The sequence below is a fragment of the Amphibalanus amphitrite genome, unplaced genomic scaffold (assembly GCF_019059575.1).
Source record: "Amphibalanus amphitrite isolate SeventyFive unplaced genomic scaffold, NRLGWU_Aamphi_draft 000738F_arrow, whole genome shotgun sequence".
NCBI lineage: Eukaryota > Metazoa > Arthropoda > Thecostraca > Balanomorpha > Balanidae > Amphibalanus > Amphibalanus amphitrite.
The window spans coordinates 94,525-113,525 of NW_024882232.1; the positions used below are offsets into that span (position 1 = coordinate 94,525).

Genomic DNA, 19,001 nt, shown 5'->3' on the forward strand with positions numbered 1-19,001 from the left:
CGAGCCTTAAACTGTAAGCCCGTATTGGTATTGTTTCTTTTATTTGGCTGTCGAACATTATTTATGGTTTGAAATATGATTTTATGTAAAATAATTAATATGAAAAAGCCGTCTTATAAGTTATGACCCCATTTCACCACACGCAAGTGGCAGAAATGACAATGATCAGCTGACGCATTTTTCTTGGCCGAAGTCAGAGCGCGCGGCCCGACGCACCACGCGTATTTGGAAATTCCGACCTCGACGAGCATCAGAAGCCACCTAACAGGCGTGTTCGAAACCGCAGGAGATGATGATGAACGGGTTTATCGAAACTTGATTGGATGAGCATATCGGTAATAGCGATTTCAGTGTGTGCATTTATTGTTCATAGTGGTGTGAAATGTGGTTGGGGTACGACCGACAACCCGTCGGGGCGAATTTCGCACTGGGGTACTCAAAATTTGAAGAATTTAAGACGTTTCCATGAGTTTTGAAGGTATGGATAAGTTCTAAAAATCCGGTTCTCCTTATCTGGGCCATTAACTCCATACGGTCCAAGAAAGCTGGCACACTACCTTTAAGGAAACGCATCACCTGTCCTCAATGTAAGCTATAAAAAGGAACAACGTCACACTGATTGACGTTTGTGCACGGATAGTGACGATATACGCGCAATATCGAGACGAGTGTCTCTGCCAGACCATCCGGCACGTTTTTCACCACCCTCGATCGGTTCTCCCTGATCTCCAAACTGGCGAGGCTCAATCCCACAAATGACGCCGATCAATCACACGACTCTGCCGTTGGATCCCCCACTGACAATGTGCCAGTTCCAGGCCTCCAGCTATCGCGGTGCGCTGTTGGATTCCCTCTGACCAATTGCTCCCGTTCCAGGCCTCCCTGAAATGGCGTACTGTTGGACCCCCGGCTGCCCCTGCGCCTAGTGTCCGTTCAAGGTCCTTCTTACCATGGTGGGTTGTTTTATCCCCTCTAACCCTGTGTCCCCTGTTTTAGGTCCCGGTGCCATGGTGCGCCAGTGGACCCCCACTGACCCTGTGCGGCGCCCGTTCCAGGTCTCCCTGCAATGGTGCACTGTTTTACCCCGGCTGACCCAGTGCGCCCGTTCCAGGTCCCGGTGCCATGGTGCGCCGGTGGACCTCCACTGACCCTGCCTCCGTTCCAGGTCCCGGTGCCATGTTCCGCCGGTGGCGGCTGGCGCGCGGTGGCCGGCCGGCGGCCAGCCGCCTGCTGCGGCTCTCCCTGCTCGCGCCGCTCCTTCTGAACGGTGAGTAGCGCCGCGATTGGTGCTCTGTTGCCAGTAATTGGATGAAGGTCCGTCCGGCGGCGGTGCCAAGATCAACAGGCCGCGCGCCGCCGTCCGGGAGACAATGGTCGGCGGTGGACGGTCCATATACACTGTCCGCGGGAGGGGCAGGGGGAGAGGGGGAGGGGAGCAGACAATTTCCGGACTGATGAGCACGGGAACTCTGCACGCCAGGCCGACGGATTTACCACTGTCCGACCGGGCTGTTAAGATATCTGGCCCGGAAAGCCGCGTCGACAATGCTCCGGCGCAAATACGCATAACTTTTGATGCAAATTTATGCGGGACATTCACCGAGGCATGCGAGACGATAATAATGAGATATGAGGTCTGACATTTAGCCTGAAGAAACATTGCTCTGCAAGGTGATGATGACGGCTGTGGCTTGGTGTGTCCCTCATGATTTGCATTTGTAGAGAATTTGATTCACATGAGCGGCATTTGAAAATAAGATACTTTTTGTGCATTTTTAGAACGATTTTTGACCTACCAACATGTTAAGACTTACCTACACAATGTTAAAGGGACGCCATTTAATTGCGTCCCAGAAAAGCTATTTCTGGCACCTAAAAGCTGACTCGCCCCAAAATTGGTCCTCAGCACCTATTTGGTGGATACCAGCACCAATCATGGAAAATGACCTTAATTAGCTGTTTCTGGCACCTATTCATCGGTACGCCTTACTCTTTTTTCTGAATCTGGCACCTAAATGCTGAGCGTAGCACCAATCTAGTAGAAAAATGAACTACTGGCTGGTAGAATCATGTTGTTCTGGTATAATGACCCCTGGAGTCTAGCCTAAAGGTTGCCAGTGCAGCTACACTCTAAGACAGCCCCGTAGTGATCTCAGCATTGTATATGACGTTTAAGTAAGCAAATAATATTGATTTGTTTGAAAAAAACAATGTCATTTAAATATTTAAAAGTATTTATTTGTAATGCTTAAAGGGAAACATTTTTGTGAGTAACTGTCTCGATTTTGACCATTGAAACGGGTATTGTATTTTTTGACGTCATCAAATAGCTCCAAAAAAGAAATGTAATGTTTTCATTCCGTTCAAGGCCGCTGAAGAAACGCGGGATCTTGCGTGGGACATTGTCCGTTGTTAGCCGCGCAGAGTTGTGCCGTGGTTGTGCCTTTTTCATCCGTTTCTTACTTATGTCATATGTGTGCATGAAGCTTTGATTTTGTTTTTTGTTATTGTGTGGCCGGTCAGTCAAACGCCCCTGTAGTAACCGGATGCTGCGTTTGATCGAGATGGAGTCAGACGATGATTGCAGAAAGCTAATAATATTGAAAAGAGGGCCGGTTGCGTGGCATGTCTGTTCACAGTTGACATTTTGCTTTACTCAAGCTTATGACCTGAGAGCCTGGCTGGAAGTGACGGATCCAAACTTTTCACGTTAAAATGGCTGAGGGTGCAATAATCTCTAGTCTCTTCTCTACATAGCGGGCTGGTATAGGAGCGTCTTGCTATGCTGCACCATAGCTGGCTAGTGATTTTCTTTTGGCTAGAAATGGCATTAATCATTATCTCCACTGGCGAAAATGGCACTTGACATCACCGAATGCAACGTTCATGTTGTTAGGATACATAAAATCAGGAAGATTACGCGAATTAGGTAAGCAAACGTGGAATAAAATAGGTGCTGGATGTTTTGGTTTTGGTGCTGAATCAGCAAAAAGCAAATACGGAGTTCAACTAGACGATCTGGCAACTTTAGGCTGTGTGGAAGCATTTAGGTGCCAGATTCAGATATTAGGGTCGAATAAGCATTTTGGGGCTGATCAGCAATTAGGTGCCAGAAACAGCTTTTTAGGGACCAGAAACAAATATTCCCCATGTTAAAGATAGAAGATCGGAGACACTTCAGACCACAAACGACAGTATTTGCAACAACAATCCAAGAAAACAGACCTTTTTCTTCCACGACAGAAAAGCCAGAATGCGGGTCCGCTACACCCAACTTCGCAAAAATGAAAAGTACATAATCCAGCAAGACGTTCATTTATAGTACAATAATTTGTGTTAATTATTTGGGCTATTTGTATGAGTCATGGCCAAGTGTTATTTCAACGCGACATTCTAAAACTTTAAAATAGTTCCAGTTTTCTCCCTCCCTCATTCTTAGCTCAGATGAGCCAGTCCGCCCTATCCCCGGCCGGGGTCCACATTAGGTGTCGTGCCGTTTGCCGGTCACGTCTGTTTTCTGCCGGCTCGGGGCCCGCCCAGTTGTCCCCGCCGTCTCACTAGTGGGTGCGGTGGCTCGCTCCACCGCGCCGCGCCGCGCGCTGACACATTTAGCATGCAGCAATGAGCGGTGTGTGCCGCCGACCGTGAAATGGCTCTCTGTGAGCTGCGTGCCAATATGGACTGCCACCCGGCACAGGTGCACCAATAACTGACTGATCCCTGTCGCCGCGCTACCGCAAACGAGACGGAAATCATTGGTGGAAACTTGATCAACTTGATCGGAATGATGCGACTCCGTTAGGAGATACTCGGGTGTAGTGTCAATACCATTTGATTAGGTTTAGCGCTGAGGTAAGGGTAACAAACAAGCGTTGAATTACCATTCAGTGATGCTAGATAAGCGAAAATATCCCTTATTTATTTTAGGTGGTGTGTGCAAAATCATTGGATTTAGGATGGGAGTAATGTCATCCCATCGCGGTGAATGCGGATACCCGGCAGAAGGGCGATGTTTTATCGATAATAAAAATTACTAACAGAAAAGCTTTCAAGTGTTCTAACTCATCGAATTTCTTAATCACCATATAAAAATGCTTATATTCTAATCACCAAGCCCATGTTACTACTGACCGCGACTTTGTCACCGTTCATTTCTCCAGAGAATTGACGTTGCTGTGCCGCTGGGTTTTCGGCGCTCGGCAGTGACTGTGTGCGCGGTGCGTGTCCCGGTGCCGGGTGGGCGCTCCGCGGGTCAGCCGGCCGTGTCAGGCCGCCACTGGACATGACAGCCGAGGGTCCGGTCCGGCCCGGCCCGGCCCGATACGCGGGCACACCCGACCGGGCCGGACCGCACTGCCGCAGTGGCCATTAATCGATCGATGACCGTTTAGCGTATTAGCGCTGTCCTGTTGTCCCAATCACATCCTTCCGAAACGGGATATTTTTGCATTGTTTTAGTTTCTGTCCCGCGCTTGTTGCTTTATGAGAATTGGAAACAAGTGCTTTATAAAACTTTTTTTCAGAACCCTTTGCTTTCTTCAATTCGCCTACAATTGTTCATTAGAAAACCCAATGTCAAAGCTGATCAAATATAAATCACCATTAGGTTCTACTCCACCTTCCCATCCCTCCGATGAGCGTCACAACGTTCCAGTCATCTGCAGCAAATCAGGGGCATTAAAAGCGGCGCCTAGACGAAAACCGGCGGCTGGAGAAACTATGAGCGAGTATCGAATTACGCACTGCGTGAGAGACAGTCAGCTGACGTACTACTCAGAGACTGGCCGACTACTTCAGAGACCATCATCTGACGTCATCTGAGAGCCAGTCAGCTGACGCACTAACTTAGCAGAAATAACCAGCTGAGGTTGCTGTGTTGTAACGCGTGCACATCGAATCAGCTGCCGCCTGTCGGTGTTCGTTCAATGAGGCCGATAAAAAGGGAACTATAAAACTGGACGTCCGTGCCCGTTTCTTTGAAGTTTGAGTTGTAGGAATAGCGCTGTTTGCTGGCCGTCGTCACGCTGGGTAGGTATGAGATCTCCGATGGATAGGTAATCGATTAGAGCGACCACAAAGCTTTCAATCACATTAGCACGTACCAGTCTGCTAGCACGCACCTCTTGAGCCGACGTTACCACGAAACAGACATATTGACGCTCAGTGCACGTACCGCGGCGTCCGGGCTCTCAACCGGTGGTCCTGCCTCCATCGAACCGGTAAGGGCTGCTCGACGTCCGACAGGTCTGTTCAAAGGCAGCTGCCGACAGCGGTCAGCGGTGGCAGCTGTCCGCGAGCAGGAGCACTTCTGCTGACAGCTGAGGGGTGTCCGAGCGGCTGTCCGAGCCGGACGGACCCCAACACCGGGGGGGGGGGGGGGGCAGCCACTCCGGGCACTGGCTACCGGAGGTGGGACACTGGGGATTCCGAGACCCACTCGGAATAGAGGCCCGCTGTACTTCAACGTCTTTTATTCACGAGTTGAAAGCCAACAAATTGGTCATTAGGCTTATCAGAAGAAGGGATACAAATAACCTGAATCAGGGTCTCAAATTAAGAAGAGTCAACAATAAAATTAAAAAAAAACACGACTGAATGAAGGCGAGACAAAGTGATTGGATTGGGAACCCAAGAGGGGAGGATGAGAGAGAGAGAGAGAGAGAGAGAGAGAGAGAGAGAGAGAGAGAGAGAGAGAGAGAGAGAGAGAGAGAGAGAGAGAGAGAGAGAGAGAGAGAGAGAGAGAGAGAGAGAGAGAGAGAGAGAGACAGAGAGAGAGAGAGAGAGAGAGAGAGAGAGAGAGAGAGAGAGAGAGAGAGAGAGAGAGAGAGAGAGAGAGAGAGAGAGAGAGAGAGAGAGAGAGAGAGAGAGAGAGAGAGAGAGGCGGGAGCCGGGGACATCCATACCGTCCCCCGCCGTTTTCCAAACAGTGCCGGTGCCAGGGACGGTGCGGTTCGCGCGGTGTCTGTCCGCCGCCGTACTCAGCCCTCTGCGGACCGTCACCGTCACCGTCACCGACGGCGGAGGACGACAGACAGAGAGGAGACGCCGAAACCCGACGCGACCGCCCGGCGACGGGAAAACCGTCCAGTGCCGATCCCAGACGGGCGCACATTAGCCGACCCACCGGCTGAATGGGGCGCGCACTGCGCAGCAGAGGCCCATTACAACGGGGACAGTCAGGAGAGCTTTTGTTAGAATTAAAAATGTTTTTAGTCAGGTTTGCAGCGTGTGCGTGTAAACTGACTTTTTAAATAAGGTATTCCTATAGCAGTACAAACAATTACCTGGTGACAAAACTTTACCTAATTTAGGTCATAACATCCAACTAATTCAAGTTCCATGACAAATCATGGGGTCCTCGCGCGGGGTAGTTATGAGAAAACACGTAGAGCAATAAAATGCTCTTATTGATATATTGAATTGTCGTTTATTGTTTCTTACGCGTTTTCAGCCACAGGCAAAACCCATTCACGGCTGAGGTCAAAGATTCGTCCCATTAAATTCCACAATGACATGCATATCATTAAGAAATGCCTAAACCATGCAGCCAATGATTTTGGTGACATCAATGAAAATGAAACAGCGGTACACAATGCCATTTATTCACCTTTCTCTCAAAGAAGAGACAATATCCAGCAGGGCAGCTTCCTTCCGCCATGCACCGACGCTCAGCACAAATAACTTTGGCGGCAATTTCGCCTCGGATCAGTAGCATACATGCCAAACGGTGATGGAGTTTGGGAAAAGTTCGGCACTCTAGGCTGAGTGATAAGGTGTTTTCATATCTCCTCCGCGAACAGTTCCAATGACGCTAAAAGTAAAGTTGGTAGAAGTGTTTTACGAGAACTAAGACAAGTATCAGCTTTCATTTCTCCTTCCCACATTTATGATGAACGTTTATGTGGATGTTCTCACAAAAGAGAGAAGCTCCGCAGAAGAACCACAATGGAGAAGTAGCAGCAGTGAAATCTTCGAAGGTTCTTACCTGCATACCTATGCTTCGCCAAATAATGATAAACAAATTTACCAACCAAAATGAACGCAAAGCAGACATTACAGCATCGTTGTGCTGCTAAATGGGTACAACTATGATGCCGTCATCACCGCATAAGTTCGATTCCTCGCACTGACCGAAATCGGATATTGGGATCTGACTAAACCACACTGAATCAGATGTACTCTAGGAAGCTAACCGGCGGTTTGTATCCTATCGTTGGTTTGTAGGATACCATGCGGGTATCATGTCCATTGTCCTCATGCATCAAATAGCATTGTAAAAACGTAATGGAAGGCAAGTCACCTACGGCACCTTTCATACTGCAGCGTAACACCCGATAGGCTCGGCACATGCATTTTAATTGGCACATCCAGCTCCCTGGCGGCGGGGGTCCTGTGCAGCTATATCACGTTTTCCTCCGTCAGAGTTCATCCCGGCGCCGTTCCCGCGGCGGCCATTGTGAGCGCCGTTGCGGCTGTTTATGACCGAGCGTCGGCACATGAATAGGCTCTATGGTCGGCGGCGGGCCCGCAGCTGGTCCTGGTCCTGTACGCTCGGCGGGCGTATATGTATACACAGCCGGGCGCGGAGCGAGCACCGCCCCACGATTAGCCGGTCATGTCACTTTGTCTTGTCGTAATGACCGACTGACATGAGCCGCGGCCGGGCCGTTCCGCCGCCGGCGAGGGTGGTGCAGTTTCTGTCAGCGGCAGGTCAGACGGGCGAGCAGGGCCGAGAGGCGAGCTGACACCAGCCTCCAGTGAGGAGACAGCACTTCTTGAGCTACCCGTCTGGAACTTTGGCCAGACGGAACTTGGGTGGCGACCGAACACTTCTCTGACACAGACTGACAGCTCAATCGGTGTCCGATCGGCCGCCATCACACGGACCTGCCGCACTGCCGCCGAGCCGGAGCCGCGGCTGTCCGCACCCCGGTCAGGGCTCCCCCGGACCTCCCCGGCCGCCCCGGCAGTCGCGGCACGTCCCTCGATAGTTCAATGGGCCGATCTGAGCGGCCGGCTGTTCTGCGAGTCGTCCCGTTTTCATCTGCCGACACTGCCTCGCGCGCCCGTGTCGTCCCGGGGAGAGAAAGCTCTGTCAGCGAGAGGGAGTTGACAGCAGCAGACACAGTGGACTAGTCCCTTTGCTGATATGTCCAGGACTGTTGAGTGTTGAGGCATCATTGACCAGACCGGCCCCGGTGTGAATAAGAGCATACACAGCTGGTGGCACGCTGACCTTTGTCGCAAATGGCTGTCGCAATTCCATCTAAACCTGCATGTATTGTGGTGATCCGGAGGCCAGAGTTTTGAGTGGACCATTTGCGGCGTTACACCGGGTGCCATGTGCCGCCAGGAAGTGTTATATCGCGGCCGGCATTCTGACAGTTTCTCAGACCCGTCTGGTGTATGTTGGGGCGGGTGCTGCGGTCCGCCGGCCCTGAACTGATGTAGTTCCGGCCATTTCCGACAGCCCCCAGATCTGGTCAACTTTACACACCCTGACCCGGCTGGCACCACCCGGTCCATTATTATCTGCCATGCAACCCCCACTGGCTGGACGATCCCAAATATAACCTCAAACTGCATACACCTAATTGACTGTAGTTTTTTCTTTGCCTTCTTAGAAAGTCATGTAGCTACCGAGATGTCCACGATCCATTAAAAGGAATGGTGAATGATTTCATCGGCACAGTCCATCAATAATTACCATTTGATTCGTAAATTGACATTTACGACATCTTTCCCCCAAAAACATCACATAAAAACTGCAAACTGAGTCTATTTTATCCCTTCTTTGTCTTTATCTTACGAGTGCGATGATGGTAAGAGGTCTTTATTGCCGTCGTGGTCCTCTCGTTTCATACTGGTCATCCTGCCCGTGTCCTTCCGCGGGTGGGCGGCTGGTGCAGTCTCGGGTCAGTGGTTCCACAGGATCAGTGACACGCGGCACGGGATCAGTACCGGACAGGATCAGTGGCCCCGCAGGATCTGGCGGACAGGATCAGCGGCCGCACAACACTGGCTAAGCGCCGTCTCGGTCCGGCGCGCCGCAACCAGCTCTGATTGGTCGGACTCTGGTGAAAGGAGCCGCACCGCACAGCTGACAGGGACTGCTGAGTCGGACCGCGGGGCACAGCAACCAAAGGCCGCCCGGCACACCAATTTACAAACTTAGTCGGCGAGCTGGCACACATAGCTGATACGTTTGAGGCTGTTGGGGGGGCATTCCATGTCAACCGGGACAGCCAAAATCGGCCACCTCTGCGATTTTGTTCAAACTTGGTATACTTATTGGCTATTGGGTAAAACCTCTGAGAGTGAAAGGATTTTGTCATATGCCCTCGGGCTACAGAGATACAAGTCGCTAAACTTCTGCTTTATGAGCAGAATTGGACGTGTATTGCAATCTTGAAAGATCTATAGCTTCAACATTTTTGAAGTTATTAATTTCAAACAAACTGAAACGTGTACATAAGGAGTTATGCTAGTAAAATTTGACAATTTTTACATTATTCGGTGATTTTGAATTTATTTTATTTTGAATTTATTCCTGAAAATGTAATTTGTGAAAAATGGGTACCCCTCGATTTTGCTCAAATTTAGATATTGTCTTCCACTACACGTAAGGCACAGGTGCTGAGAAAATTAGAGTGGGCCAACGATAACTTTGGATGATATAGCAACAAGCAGTGCAACGTAGCACGGGCGGTGGAAGGGGCCGATTTCGCTAACCCCACCAGTTTATCGCCAATAACTCACGACATAATTATTATATTAACGTTAAACTTTCAGTATCTGTCCAGAATCGAATTGCAAATCCTCCCGTGCAAGAAATAGGTAAATCGGTCTACAACTTTTCTAGTAATAGCGGTGTAAAGTTAAACATTCCTGTCGGAGCGGCTCGGCGGCCGGCGCCGGCCGTTGCCGCCTGAATGGTAGACTGTGCCGGCGTGGGACGGTTCCATCTTTGCACCGCGCTTCTTACCGCTGATAATGATCGATTCGTGTCAAATTTTGTGTGAAGGCTTAAAAATGTACAGGCAATCTAATGTTACGAAAATCAACTAGTAAAATAAATTATTAGGGTGCAAACACAATATGTGACTATGACGTTTCCCGCGTCGGCCGATTCCCGCCTCTGCCGGCGACATGTTACTCTTAGCAAGTCACTAACTGCCAAATTTATGGTAAGATTAACTAGAGCTTCTCATAACACTACAAATGTCGTATAAAGGAAGAAATAGGAAAATCGGCCAGTATCTCTTAGAGCTATGGGCGTATAAACGCAAAATAGTCACTATAGCAAATTTGATCACGTTTAACCTCATTTGATCTTGAATATATTGATCTAGGACCATGAAATTGGCACACGATAATGTTCCCCGCCTACAATTCAAATTCCGTTTTTTTTTAAATACCTTTTTTGGCTAAACCGGGCTTTTCTCCCTTAGCGCTGGGAGAGTCAGGCGTATTTCCTTTTTGCAACCAAAGAGAGGCGCTGCCCGGAGAATGCCCAATTTCATCATTAATAACTGGCTTACGATGACCAGCTATCTTCGTGGCTTAGTAGTAAGTGTGCCGAGTGTACCCACCTCGAAATCTAAAGGTCGCTGGCTCGCAGCGGGTCAGCCTGAAGTGTTAAACACGCATTTGTTTTTTAAGTAGCATCTGGCCAGCCGGCAACGTCGTGAGGGCTAATGTTCGTATCTAGGTAGCATTTGGCCAGTCGGCAACTGCCGTGAGGGCTGTACATATTTACGCGTGTTAGATTAGGTCAGGTCACGTCAGGTCAGGTTGGGTTTGCTTTGGTTTGGGGTAGAAAGAAGCATCTACGGGTAGCGCCTCTCCTAAGTTGCTAAAACGAAACACGCGAGTGCCAGACATTCCGAAGTCCAAAAGACAGTTACGTAGACGTCGGCCCATTCTGGATTTTTTATATGATGTAGCTAATTTAAAGGAGAATAAAATATGTAAAAATCAGCAAAATCGAAGGATACCCATTTTTCAGAAAATCAAAATTTATTTTTTGAATTTTAATTAAGTTCACTAATTAGTTAATTACGTCAATATTGTTATCCTCAAATTAAAGCCTGACCTATTCCCTCCATTTCACACTTTGTTTCGTGGTGATATGTCTAAAACTTCAATGGTTATGACGCTCTAAAGATGATAATGTGCCTTGCCTAAGTCAATGTTTGATGACGTTTATCTCGGAAACGTGACGTCATATCTTGACAAAAATATGTCTCCATTCTTTTCACATATAGATAAGTAGTTTCACAAAGTTCCGCAAAAATCGGAGGAGGTGAGGTTCAAAATGATCATTTTTTGTCCCACTTGACGTGGAATGCCCCTGGGATAGTTGCGTCAGTGACCTGCGCTACCTGACCAGTGCCTGACATAAAATCGGCTCGTAGCATCATAATCGCAGAAGTGATGAGATACACTCTGAGAAACCCTGTGGCATTAGCCCACCTGATAGAATGCCACGACCTGAATCGTCGGAATTACTAACACCCACACCTAAACTACACCGACTGCACATCGTTTACACGGATCAGCACGGCCGGGATTGCCGGAACGGCGGCCAGCGGACGCGGCGAGCTGTATTTTAACCGGGCTCGACGCCGCACGGGCGCCCCGACGTGCCCTGGTCGTCGTAACGGTCAGCGCGTCTCCGGCGACGACCGACCGAGCGTATCAAACAGCAGCATAAAGGAAACGGGCGCCGTCGCCGGGGCGGTCCGACAAACTGCCGGCGGCCGGCGGTCGGCGAGGGAAGCCTAGGGAGGCAGCTGGGGTGGTCTCACATTTCCTTACAGAGGTCAACGGAGGATAAAAGTAAAACTGCATTAGATTTTCCGTGATTAATTGATTGTATGCTAGCGTTACTATTATGATTGTCTGAAATTTATAAAACCGTATGCCTCACGCCAAGATGCCTGGACGAATGCATGATCTTTTCTGAAGGAAGGGTAGTTCTAAGTCCGTAAATAACTACCCTCGCGAACAAGTAGCCAGTGAACCACGAAATCCGCCTAAGTCGCTCCTCTCATGTGTGAAATAATTAGCAGCTGATTCTATTTAAGACCATTCTTTGCATTAAACTTTCAGTACGAAAGCCTTCTATTTATATCAGATTTAAAACTCTCAAAATAGCCACGTTGTCATTAGTAGGTAAAGCAGGCCGCTATGTTGGCATTGGCTAGGCTGGCATACATAGCCGGCAGCGTTAGCGCCAGCGCCGTGCATAGCCCCTCGACGCCGCGATGCAGAGCTTAGAACAGCGGCGCGCCGATCCGAGTTGTTAGTCGTCCCGTTTCATATTCCCAGATTTACAGTTCCATAAATCAGGCCAGATTCTCACAACGGCTAATCAGCGTCCGAGGAGCTCCAGGTTCGGGCTGGGACTGCGGGCCGCCGCGCCCGTCTGAGCTGACGTCATAGGACCATTACCGACAGCGGCAGCACACCGACCGCCCAGTCCGCCCCGTCTGACACCCGCGCCGCTCGTACTTACAGACGACGCAACACAGCACTCATAGTTGAGCTGGGTCGCACATTTCCTGCTGAATATGAGTCTGCGGCACTTTCATGGTATTTGTCTGGTCGGATGGAGCTTATCCTAGTGGATCTGCGGAGATGAGCCAGTTCCGAGTGACGAACTTTGCTCGGCTGGCAAACACTCACACACAACTCTCTGCTCTGAATTCTGGCAGCTGCTGGAAATTAATGGCCACCTTAGTACCGAAAACGGAAACAACAGCCCCATCCAGTTCTAAGCATCTAATCAACTTTCAAACAGAGTAGACGGAATTATACGAAGCTTATAACATGGTCGCTTCTAGCAAGGCTCAGTGGCAGATTTGATAGAAATTATAAAAGAGCGTACCTAGTAGATACTGCAAATGATATTGATTGCCTTTACCCTGCGCTTGATAACTATGCCATCGGCCATTTAAAATTTAAAAGCAATAAAATGTCATATTTACAACAATACCCAAAGATAAATCAGTGCGAGACATTTCCGTAACTTATTACAAACAATCTCTCGTCAAGTACTGCGCACTATATCAGTAGGTACCAGCCCCGACCATTTCAAACATTTCAGCCCCGGTCCGTCCCTCTCAGCCCCCCCCCCCCCCCCCAACCACCGCCGTCTCCTCGCCACGTCCGCGGGCCAGACGTGGCGCGTCTCTAATGCCGCAATCAGATCGTCATCGAGCGCCACATTCGGCGCGCTGCACTCGAATGGTGATTAGCATTGGGCGGCGGGCGGCCTGTTTTGAAGCGGCTCCGGCTGTGGCGGGGGAGGCGGGGGGGGGGGGGGGGGGGCGTGCCCGCGGCACTCGTCCGAGGGCGTCACGTGACCAATTAGCCGCGGCAGAGGCGGTAAATGACGGCCGAACGGCTGTGGTTGTCGGCCGAACAGACAGCCCGCTCGGCCGTGGCCGACGCGCAGAGATAAACAGAGCGGCGGTCGGCACTGCGGGAGGCTCGGCGATCAAACGGCCGGCGCTTATCGACTGCGGATGCACTGAAAACTTTTTTACCATTTCCTGAAGGGTAAACCCGCCATAGCATGGTAGCTTGACACACAGACGTTTTTTACCACCTTCCAGATGGTAAATTTTACTCTTTCATGAAGAGTAAACTCGCCAGGGAGGGGTAACATGACACACAGACGTTTTTTACCATCTTCTGAATGGTAAACTCTTTTGATTTACTCTTGTCTAGAGTGTAACATTTTTTGGGTTACACTCTTTGAAAGGGTAAATCTTAAACGGGACCCTTTTCTAGGGAGTAACGCATCATCTACTCTGTGCTTTACCCTCCTACAGAGAGTATTATCTTCTGGCCTACCCTTTGTCACATGGTAATGTTTACTCTTTCCTTTAGTGTAAACCCCCCAGAGGATGGTAACAGACTCACAGACGCTTGCTTCAGAAGCTTCACGAAGCTTCTGTTAACCGGAGCTCACCAACTAAAAAAACATGCTTCAAGAGCAACAATGTATATTTGGCTTCCGTACAAACAATACGAGGGGCACACCAGCCATGAACATTGTGAGACTCTTCACTTATGCACACGAATTTATACGAAGCGTTCAGCAATGCACAAGCGGTAAATAAACACCACGATACAACTTGAATGCACTTTGAATGTGAATACAAGACATTCAGCGCCCTCATATTGGATAAGGCACAGCGCACAATATTTGAAGAGAGCGACGGCGTTCCTGGGTCTCTGCGTCTGCGACGGCGTTCCTGGGCCCGTCTGCGTGAGATAATGAGACTGGATCACTACAGTGCAAGGCTTTTTCGAAGTCACCAACAAAATGCATAAGCTTGTAGCATCACAACAAAATTAATGTACGTACTCACAACCTAGGCCACGTGGCCGTGCACGGGGTCCTGTTAACCAGGTCAAATTAGCACCACTCAACGGCATGCAATGCTCTAGCACATCGGTACTTACAATAAAATGTCCATGCAGAGGCTCTATAGGCGATGAACAACACGCAAGCACAATCACCAACGGCCACGCCGCGCGGCACCGACACTGCTCACATCCGCTCTCGGAGACCAACGGCCGAAAACTGACAGATGCGCGCGGCCTTCAAACCGCAAACGGCCGATCTCGTTTCTGATTGGCTGAGTGATTCCATTTCAAATATCATCTTCACGAGGGTAAACAAGATCCACGCATGAAACGACTATCTGTACACGAGTCACGATACCCAGAAAGAAAGAGTTTTCGTGATGTTCTGGATCGCGAGAGTAATATTGATATTTACATGGTAATAATACTCTTCGCTGGCGAATAAGTTCATATTAACCACGTACCGTTACTATGCACATAATGGTAGCAAAGAGTTACCCTTTCAATATACTCTTATCTTGCTGGTTTGATGAAAATGAACCCTCCAGGAGGTAGTAAAAAAGTTTTGAGTGTGGTTATTCTGCATACACACCGGAAAGTATAGTAAATGCCCTGCATCTATGGTTGCAAATAGTATCACTCTTTTACCACCCCGTCTCAGCGAGCCGGTGTATGACGGATGCGTAGCGATAGTGGAGTAGGGAACGGCGACAGAGGTCTTGTGTTACCAGTGATCCAGACATGACAGAACACCCCGCCCCCACCCCTGTGTCCCCAATGAACCGGGATATTACTGAGCTGAGTGCTGACAGACTACTCCGCTTTGTTCCCAGTGAGCCGTGTGCTGTGTGACGAGAGCGAGTACCGGCTGACGCAGTACCTGATGTCCAACTACGACCCGTCAGTGCGACCGGCGCGCAACTCGGCGGAGCCACTCGAGGTCAACTTCAGCCTCTCTCTGCACCACATCATTGACGTGGTAAGGATCGCGGAGGACACGCGGGCCCTACCGCCCGGACCTGTGCGTGGCAGAGGTCGGGCAGGTATGATCTGCTCAGACAGTCGTGAGTGAAACAGCGGTCACACTCGACATGTCGTGCGTGGACCACTGTTGCAGCCTGTAAGCTTGTATCGCTACTTGGACTGGCCGCCTGTCGGCCGTCCGGTCCACTGCGAACCACTGGCCCAACACTGAAAACGCCATTTCTCCGTTCCGCTGCGCTTGCAAATGCATGACTGATGAATATGGGTCTGTGTATTCGTACGTTTGTACACCCGTCATGCACTTTGGGTGCAGATTACGCTTACACAGCCAGCAATGCATGGAAACACAGTACCACAGGCGGCGGCGGGGTGGCGGTGGACAATCGGAAAGACAAGAACGCTGAACAATGTGTAGGATCAGTGTTCGCGGCACGGCGTGGGCGCACAGACTGAGCCAACAGTGTTGGAGCCACACGGCAGGTGTCGCTGCAGTGGCGCCCGCGGACAGAGAAAGTTTTTGCCGCACGACCCCGTAGGTGTCGCTCGTCAAATGCATTTCTCCGTTCCGCTGCGCTTGCAAATGCATGACTGATGAATATGGGTCTGTGTATTCGTACGTTTGTACACCCGTCATGCACTTTGGGTGCAGATTACGCCCAACACCCCATCTGCACCCGCGCGGAACGGAGAGGCATTCGCTATGAACAAAATTGCCAGGGCGGCAGAAAGCTAATGGAAAACGATGGATGCCTCTGGATTAACAGACGTGGCGATAACGCGACGGCAGAGGACATGACATGCCGCGCACGGCGTAATTCACCTCACGCGACGCACAAACATGGCACCGTCGGCGGTGCGGCTGTGGCGTAGAAACTGCAGTTGCATCTGGGTTATGGCTGTGCGGGCGAGCTAAACCAACAATGAACACGCGAGCCCGACGTTACATATATACAGATACATCACTGTGGCGCGCAGCCGTCGGGAGTTGGGACTGCCGCTCCGCCGGCGAGGGCGGCGGTCCCAGAGCCCGGACCTGAAACAGGCAGCTGACAGACTACCGCTCCGCCCGTGAGGCGGGGGTCCGGGGGCCCGGACCTAAAACAGGCAGCTGACAAGACTGCCGCTCGCCCGTGAAGGCGGCGGTCCGGGATCCCGGACCGAAAACAGGCAGGTGGCCAAGGACGCCGCCGCTCCGCCTGCGAGGGCGGCGGTTTGGGAGCCCGGGCCTGAACAGGCAGCGTCGGGACTGCCGCTACGCCTGCTAGGGCGCGGCCCGTGCACCCAGACCTAGAACGGGCAGCTGTGGCTCGGGTTTGGGAGCGGTAGCGGTGGAAGGCCGGCAACGTTAACCCTCTTTGGACGGGACCCGCCGCTTAGGATGCCTGAAGGAGGGAGACCGGCCGCCGTACGTATCGCCGCACGGCCTGGGACGACCAGCGGCCGGCGTGGCAGAGTTGAGGCTCCGTTAGTCCGACTGCGGCGCCGTGGGAGGCGCCGCTGATGCGAAGGCAGTGCCCGGAGAGGCGGGCTGGGTTGAGACCAGCTCGACGGCCCGCCATGCGAAGTACGCGAGTGAGATCGCGCGATGTCAGAGGGCGGCGATGGCCGCCGATAAACAGTGCGTCATCAGGAAGGCCCGTGCCGCGGACCGCGAGGTAGTCGCGGACAGCGGCGACCGGACACGTGGCAAGATCAGGCCGGGCTCGAAGCGTGGTGGTGAACGGGGAGGCCGACGTTTTTGAGGATGGAATGGTGAGAGAAAGCTGGGGGCCGACGAGACTCACGTGGCTGAGTCGGACTGTGTGGGTCAGGTCTCGGCCGCGCACGACCTCGCCCGGGCGAAGCATAGCAAAGAAAGCCAATGTAAAGATGGCACGGAATGCAGCACGGTCTACCGGGGAGAGGCCTAGGAAATGGAGTGCGGCGCAGAGCTCGCCGAGCTCGGTCAGGGAGACGGCGAGGCGGTTGTCCGCACTCGGCCGTAGCCGGCGGGATCCCGCTAACAGCTGTCGCACCCGGAAGTCCGCCGTGGGATCCGGCGCGCCGGCTAGCTTGTGGCCGTAGGAGATGGCAGACGCCTCGGCGGCGAGGGTGGAAGCGGAACAGCCCTGCTCGTGTCGAGAGGCCAGGAAATCAGCAGTGTCGGCCACTGAGATGGGAAACAGGGCAGCAGTGGGCGGCAGAGTGAGGAAAACGCGGATTTGGCCCCACACTGCTCGATAAGAGCGAATGGTGGCAGGAGCTAGCGCGGCACCAGCTAGCTGGTGAACGGTGAGAGCGTGCCGCAGGCCGGCCAGTCCCAGGACGTCGGCGTGGCTGCTGCGGACGGGCGGAGCTCCTTGAAGACCTGCACAAGACCGCGGGACAGGGCGTCAGCTGCTGCATTGGCGATGCCGGGTGTGTGCACGGCACGCACGAGAATGTTATGAGAGACGGTGGTGAGAAAAAGGAATCGGAGCCATGGCATTAGGGCAGGCGAGCGAGATGACTGAGAGGTTATACAGGCCACCACAGCGGAGTTATCTGAGCGCACAAGGACGCAGCGATGCGCGAACCGATCTCGCCACACGTGCACGGCTACAGCGACAGCCACTAGTTCCAAAACGCTGATAGGGGCCTCGCGGAGGGACGCGGGCCACGGCCCCAGGAGCCGGTGCACAGAGACATTAGGTCATGCGCGTGGACAGGGCGATGAATACAACAAGATACGAGGCTAGCAGTCTGGTGGCAGCATAAGACGTAACTCCCTGAATTGCGGCACGAGCGTAACTGCGTATACGGTCGCCGGCGCAAACGCGCTATGGCCGACGACGCGATCGCGGGCCGCGGCGCGCCCCTGCGGCCGTAGGGGACACCACAGTTGTCGGTGGTGCAGGAACCTGCGGCAAGGGCCCTAGAGGCAATGATAGAAAAAAAATATAAAACAGCCAGCGACTGGTACTTTGGTCTGGCAGTTCCTAACTGAGAGCCGGCTGCCAGTGCCGCGAGCCCACTGGGCGAACATAAAAATACGACACCACGGCCCAGCCAGGCCATCTCGGCGTAATGCACCCACCACGTGGGGAGAACTCACCAGATGTGGTCCAACTACAATCGGAACGCTGAACAATGTGTAGGATCAGTGTTCGCGGCACGGCGTGGGCGCACAGACTGAGCCAACAGTGTTGGAGCCACACGGCAGGTGTCGCTGCAGTGGCGCCCGCGGACAGAGAAAGTTTTTGCCGCACGACCCCGTAGGTGTCGCTCGTCAAATGCATTTATCAACGGACCACTTGGAGCTGAGGTACACTTGGATGTATTGCCGTTCAGCGCCCTGAAGAGAGATTGATTACTGCTCCACTGTTTGTCATGCCACTGCCGCGGCGACCACTTCCTGAGTCCGGCGACACCAGCGGAACAGGCATGTGCTCTGCTTCACAAAAAGGCCATGAATACGTGTCTTCTTGGTATTCGAGTAATAAAAATCGGGGAGAATGAATTTGTTCACGCACAATAGACGGCGGCGGGGGCTTTATCTCGTCCACTGTGGCGCTGACAGCGGATAAGATAAATGGCTCCGGCAAGTGATAATGGCAGCAGGGGCGAGAATGGTGGTCAGGCCCCCGACGCCCCTGCGATGGATCGCCCGTGTTGCT

At 51.8% G+C, this 19,001-nt stretch overlaps 1 protein-coding gene across 1 annotated transcript in view; it reads left to right on the forward strand.

The window, feature by feature from the left end:
• The first annotated feature begins 1,169 nt into the window (after nt 1-1,169).
• The window catches only part of LOC122365410 (neuronal acetylcholine receptor subunit alpha-10-like), a 43,519-nt gene continuing 25,687 nt past the window's right edge, over nt 1,170-19,001 (forward strand). Inside the window, exons 1-2 of the mRNA XM_043336617.1 lie at nt 1,170-1,267; nt 15,216-15,361. Coding sequence (XP_043192552.1) covers nt 1,177-1,267; nt 15,216-15,361 — 237 coding nt within the window. The 5' untranslated portion in view covers nt 1,170-1,176. The remainder of the gene's footprint in view (nt 1,268-15,215; nt 15,362-19,001) is intronic.